Source organism: Primulina tabacum, unplaced genomic scaffold, assembly GCF_025594145.1.
Source record: "Primulina tabacum isolate GXHZ01 unplaced genomic scaffold, ASM2559414v2 Contig390, whole genome shotgun sequence".
In the NCBI taxonomy this organism is placed as follows: domain Eukaryota; kingdom Viridiplantae; phylum Streptophyta; class Magnoliopsida; order Lamiales; family Gesneriaceae; genus Primulina; species Primulina tabacum.
In genome coordinates this window covers 51,590-63,124 of record NW_027459736.1, presented here as the reverse complement: position 1 = coordinate 63,124, position 11,535 = coordinate 51,590, and the positions used below count along the sequence as shown (strand labels likewise).

The window sequence follows — 11,535 nt, the reverse complement described above, 5'->3', positions numbered from 1 at the left end:
TAAATACCGTATGTTCTATGTATCTCTAGACATTCATTTAGTTGTCTACCCCGATCGGACATGAAGTTTTGGCTAAACTTCTAGTGCTAGGTTGTTACCTAGAGTTTGAGGGAATATTTGAATGCCAATTTAATGATTTTGGATATGGAGGATTTTGATTGTATTCTTGGGATTGATTTGTTGATTATGTACCAAGCCACTATGTATTGTCATTATAGGATGGTTCAATTTAGTCCAGAAGGTGACGATAGTTAAATCTTTTGTGGCGAGAGAGATTGACTCTTGATGCTTGTGGTATTTGCTTTGTAAGCATGTCGTGCTTTAGAGAATGGTGGGGAAGGCTACCTCGTATATGTTATTGTTAAGTCGATAGAGGGGAGTGATATTCAAGTTATCTCAATTTTTAAAGAGTTTACCGATGTTTTTCCTGAGTGAAATTCTAGGAATTACCCAGTTAGGGAAGTTGAGTTTGGTATTGTGCTGATGCTGAGAACAACAGCTATTTCTCAAGCATACTATCATTTGGCACCGTTAGAGATGGGGGAATCGAACAACGGTTGCAAGATTTGTTGGAAAAGGATTATATTCGTCCGAGTGTGTCCTCTAGGGGAGTACCAGTGTTGTTCTTCAAGAAGAAGGACTGTTGAACAATGTGACGATGTCCTTCATGTAGAATTTACTAGCTGGTCATATTTTAGTTGATTAGAATAATCTTGCATCATTCTAAATAAGTAGTATATCATCAACATAAAATGCTAGGTATGCCACAACACTCCCAATTCTTGTACATACGTGGTTCATCAGAATTCTTAACAAAATCAAAATATTTGATAGTGTTATCAAATCTAAGGTCCTAACTCCTCGGTGCTTCTTTGAGGCCATAAATCTCTGAAGTTTGCGTACATTATGATAACTTCCTACTGATGTGAACCCTTCATGTTGAGACATGTAAATCTCTTCCTTAATATAACCATTATGGAATGTTGTCTTTACATCTATTTGTCATATTTCATAGTCATATCATGCTGCAATGGCTAGAAGAATCCTAATGGAATTAAATATTGCGATTGGATATAAGGTTTTCACATAGTCAATTTCTTGCCTTTGAGTATATCCTTTAGCTACCAGTCTAATATGGATTCAATAAGGACCAAACATTAATTGAATACATGGAGTTCATCTCAGACTACATGGCTTCAAGACACTTGAATGAATAGGAATAAGATTTGTTTCCTTGAAATTCTTTGGATAACATCCAGGAATAGGCTCATCATGACCTTCTTTAAGAAGCAGAACGAACCTCAAAGGTGGTCTCGAGATCTTTTAAGAACGTGTAGGAGTGTGTACTAATTATATTGTATGTTGGAATATGGGTTCTACAATCTCAGCCATGGGTGTTTCTCGAACCTCCTCGAGTTCTATCATCACATTTTCTATCAAATAAAAATTCATTCTTTAATAAGGTGATATTCCTTGAAACAAACACTTGTTTATTTGGGATAATAGAAGTAATTTCCAACATAATTCTTTACGTATCTCACAAATTAGAACAAAATGAATTTGTAATCCAATTTGTCTTCGATTGTATGCTTCACGTAAGCAAGGCAACCACATATTATAATATAAGAATATGGAGGCGTCTCCATCCATATCTTATATCGTGTTTTATTTACTGTCTTTGTATGGACATTGTTCAACAAATTGCTACATTTTCAAGTGCATATCCCCAAAAGTATGGCGACAATTCAGTGAATTCCATAATAGATCGAATCATGTCCATTAATGTTTGAAATGACATTCTGGCACACCATTCAATTGTGCTATGGCAGAAAGAGTTCAATGTGAGAAAATTTCATTCTCTTTTAGATAGTTTTGAAATTCAGTACTCAGGCATTTTTTTCCTTGATCATATCAAAGTGTTTTAATTACTTTTCCTAACTATTTTTCTATTTCAGCTCTGAACTTTTTTAACCTTTCAAAGGCTTCAAATTTTTATTTCATCAAATACAAATATACTTACCTTGAGTAGTCATCAATAAAGGTAATGAAGTAAGACTCCCCATATTTCATGCTAACACTTAGCGGGTCACACACATCTGTATGGATCAAATCCAATAGGTCATGAGCACCTTTGATTTTCAATTCAAAAAGGACGTTGGTCATATTTTATTAAAACATGACTTACATGTGGCAATGAAATTTTTGTCTGAAAAATCAAACATACCCTCTGTCACTAGCTTGTGCATTCTTATTTGGGAAATATATCCTAGTCTAATGTGCCATAATTGTGATTGATTAAGACTATCTTGTTTTCTTTTGTTTGTTGTTGAAATCGTGTTAACTTAGACATCACTTATCATTGTCGAAACAGTTCTTGCCCAGATAATTTCCAATGTACATGCTTCTTCCAATGGAAACAAACTTATTCTAACTTGTCGAGTTTTATGTGCCATTTAGTAGACTTTGGAGCTTGCCTTTTGTTGGGATTTTTTTCTTGTAAGAGGAATAACACTTAGTTCCCATATCATGTGGGCCCTATTTTGTCCCAGACGATAAGCCCACTAGGAAAACATGTTATTTCCTTTTTTATGGTGGCATCTTAAGTTCTAAACTTATTGAATAGCTCTTCAAGACTAGCCTCTATCTTTCACTTTGAAGATCATCACAAACCCATCAAATCAGGAAAGGAACGATAACAATAATTTTTAAGTAGACAACTCGTTGAAATGACCATATCCAAGCCCACTAACTTTTCAATAATCCCAATCGTTTTTACACCATGCTTATGGACTGAGGCCCCGTCTTGCATATATGTAGTCATGAGTTTCTCGACATCAACGTGCCTCAAAGGACATGTCTGCACACCATACAACTCTTACAGGTGCGCGTAAATGTCGGCAACATTTACAACATTCTCAAACCGTCTATGCAATTCATTTGACATAGAAGATAGCATATAACTATTTGCTTGCAAGTCATGGTCTCACCAGCGAAGCACTAGCATTGATAGCTGCCTGTTTTGGAGGAGTCTTAGCAAATGTATATGCTATTTTCTTCGAATTCAGATCAATCTTTAAATTCCTTAGCTAATCATGAGAGTTAGGTCCAATTAGCTTGTGTTGATTGAAAGTAACAGAATTGGATTAAGTGACAAAATAAAAATATAAAGAAAATGGAAAAAATTAAAGATTACTAAATATTTTAAAATATTTTATTGGACATAAAATATTATCTTTAATTTTATGAATCACCTCCCATTATTTTTACATTTTCACCGCTCTTGATGAAAACGAGAAATAATATTTCCTTAGTTTGCATGGCCCAATCAACAAACCATTATCCCGAATAATATCAGCCAAGAATAATTTTCAAAAGTTAGAGCCAAATTTCAATTCATGCAACCCCACGTAATTTTCCTCACGTTTGATAAGGGCCCAATAATATGACGTTATTTATCTTCACATGTCAAACACAACCCACCAATGTTGAATTGTAGTTGATAGTCACCATGAGATCTCACAATAATATGAGCTGAAGTCATGGGATCTCCACCCAATTCACATCAAGTATTTCAGTGGAACTCACAACTTTCTGTCGTACAAACCTTCTCAATAATATGAATCAGACATTGATTGTGGGTAGCAGTCATCATGAGGGATTTAATTTTGAAAATTTATCTAATTAATTTTAAATTTTAAAATTATGCCATGTTTGTTTTTATGTTTGTGTGCTTCTCATATTAATCATGTTAAGAGCCAATGTATTTGACTAAAGATCTATGTAGCACAAATACTTGGGAACAATTTTGAACTATAAGACATGGATATGATACGTCAATACGCGTGCAAAATAATTGAAAATTAATTGGGTTTATTTAACCCTAAATAGACAAAGAATTAATCGTCTTCTTCATCTTGACATATCGCTCTCTTCTCATCATATATATATATATATATATATATATATATTATGTGTCTTATATATTCAAAATCTGTCGTATTGTTGTATCCATATTGTATCTGATATGATATTTGTACCTGTATCCATTCAACATAGATGATGATGTAATAAGATTTCATTTTCTCCTACCCGTTTCATGATGTAGTTTGATAGGTCCAATCCTGGGACAAGTCCATGAATATCTTAAACTTAAAAATGAATGGGTTAATTTGTTGTTATGTAAAGAATTTTTTTGTGGGTAATACTTAATTTAAGCATGCTTGTTGTTAGGATGGTGTTGGTGCATCGTTTTTTAGCAGCCAAGAAGCATCAGAATTTTAAAATTTTGTAATTTGACCCTCAAATCACGCTTGGGTGTTGTATGATTCTAAATCCATCTATAGGATGTTTATTGAAAGTTTACCTTTAAAATTTAACATTTGGCTCCAACTATTCTGAATTTTACACAGAAATAGCTTTTGTTGTAAATCTCTATGAACAATCAACTGGAATTCATCGTTCTTCAACCTCTAACAATTAGGTCTATGATTGAAAAATTGATCCTTGTCTAGATCGTACTAAAAATCTAGACAAAATTATGCACTGAGATCAACAGTCCAAAGTCGACAAGGTTGTGGCGGTGATGTGGTGGAGCTGCAATGGCCTGCACTCCTATGAGGTGTTCATCTGAAAAGTTCCTTGTCAAACAAAGAGGTGGTCAAAATTATGGTGTTAAAGGAGAGAGAAAAATCTTTTGTGCAAGTTTGATCAGAAAACTTATATTTATAGGTATCTTGGAACATGCTAGAATCCCATTAAGATTCTTATTATAGATCAAATCATGTCCTTCAATGTTCGATTATGACGTTCTGGTACACCATTCAAGTGTGGTGTGGCAAAAAAGGTCTAATGTGAAAGAATCTTAGTCTCTTTTAGATATTTTTGAAGTTCAGTACTCAAGTATTCTCCACTTTGATCAGATTAAAGTATTTTAATACATTTTCCTAATTTTTTCTCTATTTCAGCTTTGAATTTTTCAAAGGTTTCAAACTTATATTTCATTAAATACACATACCCTAGGAAAAAGGCTTTGGTCATTTTTCTTTTTGACATGACACATGTTTCAAAAGAGTTAATGTCTGACAAATCAAACATTCTTATTTCACTAACTTGTACATTCTTCTTTGGAAAATATATCATAGCCTAGTGGTCATAAACTTGCTTGTTTACTACTAACTATTTTGTTTTCTTTTGTTTTTTTGTTGAAAATCGTGTTAACCTGGACATTGTTACATGAAATATCGTTTATATTTAAGTTGTAGAGTTTGTTTTCTAATTTGTGTGTTCTAGTTAAACATTTATTCTTATAAATATTTCAAATACCTTTAGTAAAAAAAATTCAATTTATCAAGCATATAAATGCTAACAATGTTTTAAACAAATCAAGAATATATAAAATCTCTTAAAAAAACTTAAAATTATTGTTCAATATTAATAATATATTTCCTATTGTCTTTGCAACAACTTTTTCTCCATTGCCCATTATTAGGAAGATCTCACCATTCTTAAGTCTCCTACTTCTTGTCAGCTCTTGTAAATCTTTACAAAGATGAGATCAACATTCAATATTCAATATACAATAAGAAAAATTAATTGAGATTTTTACTTCAATATAATACATATAATTTTCCGGAAATTTTCTGAGAGAGATATTCATGCGGTTGTGCTTCCATTGTCCAGGCTTCTTGCAGTGGAAGAAAACTTGTTCTATCTTAGTAGGTTTTGTGGGCCCTTTAGTAACATTCGGAGGTTGTTTTTTGTTGGGCTTGTTCTTCTTGGAAGAGACAAAATACTTCTGTTCCTTCTCTTGTGGGCTGTTTTTTGTCCCATACGAGGAGATCACTAGTAAAACTGACTTTTTCTTCTTGATAATGGGATCATAAGTCGTAAGTATATTGACTAGCTCTTCAAGGCTAGCCTATATCTTATTCATGTTGAAATTCAACACAAACCAGACAAACGAGAATGGGAGCGACAACAATAATATGTCCATAGACAACTCACTCGGGGTGACCATGCCCAAGACACTAACTTTTTAATAAGCCCAATCATCTTTACACTATGCTCGTGACCGAGGCCATCTTGCATGAGTGAAGTCATGAGCTCCTTGACAACAACATCACTTAAGGGACGTTTTTGTACAACATACAATTCTTGCAGGTGTGTGCAAATGTCAACAACATTTATTGTGAGAACCGAAAATATTACAATAATTAATATTGGGAAAAATTTTATTAGCTAAGATCCTTTTATTGGAAATCCTTGTATGAGAGATTTTATTTTTGAGAATCTTGATGATCAAGTCAACAATATTCTTATGAAGGCATGCATATTTTCGAAATTGGGAGGATATATTGCAAAATTTGGGGAGATATCATGCAAGGCTAAAGGAATCAATGTATGGAGTTAGCAAATTTCGAAAATCAACTTGATATTTTGCCTAAATATTGTATTGCCTAAGGATGTAATGTCATGCTAGAATAAGCCTCAAGAGGGGAAGCAAATCCTCTCCTCCTTTGCACCTCAATTTCGAACCATTAGATTAGGAGGGAGGAGAACTCGATTTGGTAGATAATCAGCAGCCATGGAAGGATATTTTTGAGCCAAAAATATGAGATTTAAGCCAATTTTGTGCAAGATTTGAGCACCATATTTAACACCCTTCCCTCCACCTATAAATACTTCACCACTCCCCCTCATTCTCACACTCAAAAAATTCGAAAACCCTTGCTGAGGCTCTCGAAATTCAGCATCCTCTCCTCAGCCGAAATCCACTCAAAGTCGTCCAAGGAAAATCGCGCCGAAGTGCCGCCGAAGTGAGGATCAAGGAGCGACCTATCTTCTAAGCCAATCATCCACGTTTTTAGCATCAAATATTCAGTAAGTGGGCTATTTTTAAACTTTAGCATCGAATTTATGCATACATGTGTTCGATTTTTACAAGAAAAATAAATAGTCGAGTACAATCTTCTTTCTACTCTTTTCGTGTAATTGTCATACGATTTCAAAAGCATTGTGAGGAGTCGACTGTATACGGGAGGGAATCCCAACCACGACGTACCCTTACGCGGTGGGGGACATAACCGCTATACGGCCTCGCCCCCTTAGAGGAGTAAAAATTAGGGACTGACGTCAGTAAACCGTAGAAGGTAGATGAGTCGCAGTGCTGTGTCGATGTTATACATGTTTATGAAGTATGTATGCAAGTCATGTTTTATTCTCGAAATTTATGCATGTTGTCTTCATTGTGCTCGATTTTCCCCCATTTACCGAGTATTCCCAAAATACTCACCCCGCTTACAACCCTTCCCAGATAAGCCCGAAGAAGAACTCGAGGATGAGGAGTCCGAACAGTTCTGGGGATGGTGAACGCTCAAGGAATTCAGTTTAAGTTATTATTAAGTAGATTTACGTTTCCGCATTAAAACTATGTCGTCTTATTTATTTTGGTCACTGTAAAGACATTGGTTATTTAATTTGAGATATGAATCTTAGACTGGTTTCGGTTTAAACTGTACTACAAAGGCTTGTTGTTTTCAATTGTGTGGTTGTAAACGACGCCGGTGTCAATCCCGAGTTTCGGGGCGTGACATTTATTGCATCTCGAACGGTCTCTGCATTTTTTTTTGACATAGATAACACAATATATAACTCTTAGCTTGTAAATCATGGTCTCACTATTAAATATATGATGATCGATAAACGATAGATATTTCATACATGAGACCCATACAAAGATCCAAGTTCAAAACCCTTGGTAAATGCAGATATACAAATGCAATATTATATAAGCTTCCAATATTTTACATATTTTCAATATTCAAAACTCTTTATTATTTGGGCTCACCATCTTTCCATCTTGATTTTCACTAGATCTAACAATTTACGTTAAATTTTTATGGCACATTGAGATACAATTTTAAAGGGTGAGAACATGTTATAAACCAGGTCCACTTTAATAATTATCAAATAATTAAAAAAATTCAACATTGTAAAATCTTCTAACATACGCCTAGCACATTGGCCATGATTTTCAATCATCTTTATATCATATAACATCTCATATTATATAAAAACATAATATCACATATTATCATTAAATCATGCATCTTTCAAATTTGTCACTAGCCCGTCATAATTAATAAATTAATTGATTAAACAAATATCTTTATTTAATTTTTAATTTATTTATTAAACTTAAAATTTTATTAAAATAAATAGTCTTACTAAGCACTTACTCTAAAAGATGGACCTTGGTTGAATCTATGTTAAACAGAAAACCATAATAGTTTTAGGGACCAGATAACATTACACACTTCTTTCTTCAGTAAAACACTTCATTTTTTACTACATATACATGAAAGCAAGGAAGCTAGATTATCTTTGCATGATTTTCTTCCTACCAAACTATATTTTCTTCTAAAAGCTTGAGACTATATGTAAGTTGGGTGCATAAATGTATTTGCTGAAGGGGGAAGAAAAAGCTAAAGCTTGTAGAAACTCGGTAGAAACTGATTCTTGGGAGCTGTGATTGTCAAGAAAATCTATCTTCAATTGGTTTGCAGTATCCTTCCTAGATTTTCTTCTGCATGCTCTGTAAAAATAAATCCGTAAGCAATTCAATATCTGTAACTGCACCTAACATGCTACAAGAGAAGCGGCTTACCTGATAGCACAGAAACATTGTTCTGGTGGTTAAATACCTAATTTTTTTGTTGCAGATAAACTTATACTAAAGAATGAAAAAGTACGTGAACTACCTTCGTGGACGTGGGACGAAATTGGGATATGAAGTGAGTAGTTAGCACTGGCAGATTCGGAAACTTTTGAGGGATATGTATTGGTGGAGATTCGATTTTTTTTAGTGTAAGTTGGACTATCTGAGAAGATGGTACGAACAGAAGTTGATCCTCCTGCCATTGCCATTGAGCTAGATTGCTCTTCGTGCCAGAAAAACGAAGTTACAGCCTCTTTAACCTTATCCACCACACCTGCATCGCTAGTGGCATTTTTTGTTGGGCTTATGGCTTCTTTTATAGCCTGTGAAAGAGCCTTTTCGTCCTCTCCAGGCTCCAGCTTATTCAAGAAGTACTCTTTCATTGAAACACCTTTGTCCCACTTTTGAGGACTGCCACCAGATTTACTTGCATTTCCTGAGGTTTCAATCAGTTTCTTGGCATCATAATTTGCATGTGGCGCAACTGAAATGCATGCAACATCTGTTGCATTATCTTGTGCACCTACATGAATCTTGGAAGCATGTCTTGATGTTTCTTGCGATTCAGGAGTTGTCACAGTTAGGCAAGCAATCTTCGATGCAATTGTGTGAGTTGCATCAGAAACCGCGGCGTACGCTGGAGCAAATTTCTCGGAAACGGTTTCGCTGATGGTCTTGCTTGGGCTAAAGGGCTTGTCTTTTTCTTGATCTGCTGCTTCCTGTTTGCCATTGTTAGACAACATGTGTTTCTCAGAAAGCACCGGAACTGCTCTTGGATGTTGCCTGGCATTCTCTATGTAGCTAGCCGGAGCCAATTCCGATTCATACACTGAACGAAATTAAAAAATTTTAGGCGAGATTAAATCAACGGTGCGTCACTGTGTACAGAAATTCAAAGAAATCTCTTAAAAGCATTGGTGGGGGAGAGAGGACAGCCATCGCATGTGTGCTTAGCAAATTACAAGGGAAAGTGGGAGTCACTCTTCATAACACCGACCCTGTGCTTCATAGTGAAGTATGATAAAAGGGGGAGGGGGAAACTGCACTCCCCACTACCGGCATTTTATCTTATACTGAAAACTGTAAGTTGGTTATAATAATTGTCCATATTACGATTGTTTCTAAACAAGATTATAGTATTTGGTAAAATGACAAAGGACGATGATTCAATGCTACAATGTAATTTAATATGTGTCAAATAACTTTCGTTTTTTTAAAGAACTTTATGGTATAAATTGAGTCAGCTAATGAAAATATGTTACTTGGGGCTCCTAGAAATTCAGGATCGACGTCTAGTTCATTGTCGTTGTCATCGTCATCCAAGGTAACGCCCCAGGGTGGGGGGCTGTTATGATCATCTTGCTCGTCACTGTGTCTCCTCTTGCCACTCAGACTGTGCCTCAACTTCTTAGCTTGCTCCTTTACCTTGGTGAGAACCGACTTTTTGTTGTTTGTGGGACTGGTGTGCTCTTCTTGATCATGATTCACTCCATAGAGAGGCGACGTGTGTGATGATTGCCACTGTGCATCTTCCGCTATCAACGAAAAAATTTGAAACGATCACATGTTATAGTATCACAATTAAAGGTATATATATTAAGCACATTTTGCTGGGAAAGGATCGTGAAATGAACTCAAGCGATGATATAGAGGACTACCTCTCAATAGTTGCTCAAACGTCGGTGACGTCTGAGCTCTAGGTGTTTTAGGACTCTCGGCCGATCTCTGTGTCCTTTCGAGCTGAGCCATTTCGGCAATCTTCCTGTCGATTGTGAATGGTAAACATGAAAAATTATAGTGTTTTCAGCGTTTGTCAAAGCATGCCTTTCGGCCCCTTGAATGGACTAGTGCCTAAGAAACACTTGTGCTTGTTACACATTTGTGATTCAACAGAGTTACCTTAAATAGTAATTGACTGAGCTCTGCTCAAATTATGTAACTGTTATTCCTATTTATCCTCGTCCGATCATGGATTTAAATCATTTCTAGTCCTAATAATAGCATATCAAAAATTATCTCACACAAATAAATGGAATATTAATGAAACGTCTACTGCTTAAAATTCTACATAAATATTTTACTTTTTATTTAAAAAGCTTTTTTCGTAAATATTCAAACACATGCATGAAATAAAAGCAGTCAATCATGCATTTTAAAAATCATCCAACGACTGAATAAAAATAATTGCAGTTAATTAAATCTTAAAATGAAATCATTATCCTAGTCTACTATTTTAAAAGAACTCAACGTCTGTCAAAATCATCATCAAAGTGAAAAGAGATGCAAAAATATTTAAAATATTGTTTACACTCATGACTCGTGATCATAATATGCGGAAGAATGCAAAGGTCCTCAGGTTGACATGTGCTCCCCCAGCTCATCTTATTCAGTCTTCAGCGTCTCCAGTCTCCTCGTGAACAAACTGCTCACATGCACCATTCACATCTAGTGAGTCTAAAAACTCAATACACCTGAACCGTTATAACAAGTACATATACATAACAAGCAACAGTGAAAAGTAATGCAATTAAACTAAACTTCATGATCTTAAAAGCATGAACTTAAGCATAACATGTCAAAGCATAAATGTATCCATAACATATCTCATCATATCAACATATACGTATTCATTTTCTTTATTTCAATTCATATCATTAGTTGTGACTTTCGTATCAGCTCTAGTCAATGGATCAATAATCTACGTATAACCGCGGTATCCGACGGCGGGGACATCAGCAACAGTATTACCCATCCACTGAGTCTTGGCCTTACATGTTCGTGCTCGTATTCATATTAGTCACAATCAACTTCCTTCCTTC

General features: G+C 35.1%; 1 protein-coding gene across 1 annotated transcript; it reads right to left on the bottom strand.

Moving 5' to 3' along the window:
* Window positions 1-8,263: 8,263 nt before the first annotated feature.
* Window positions 8,264-10,550, bottom strand: LOC142534154 (uncharacterized). The gene is made up of 4 exons (XM_075641076.1): window positions 10,375-10,550; window positions 9,979-10,251; window positions 8,760-9,545; window positions 8,264-8,593 (listed from the first exon to the last, which is right to left on the bottom strand). Exons 1-4 carry the CDS (start codon window positions 10,463-10,465, stop codon window positions 8,550-8,552), a joined length of 1,194 nt encoding a protein of 397 aa, XP_075497191.1. The 5' UTR covers window positions 10,466-10,550; the 3' UTR covers window positions 8,264-8,549.
* Window positions 10,551-11,535: the final 985 nt, after the last annotated feature.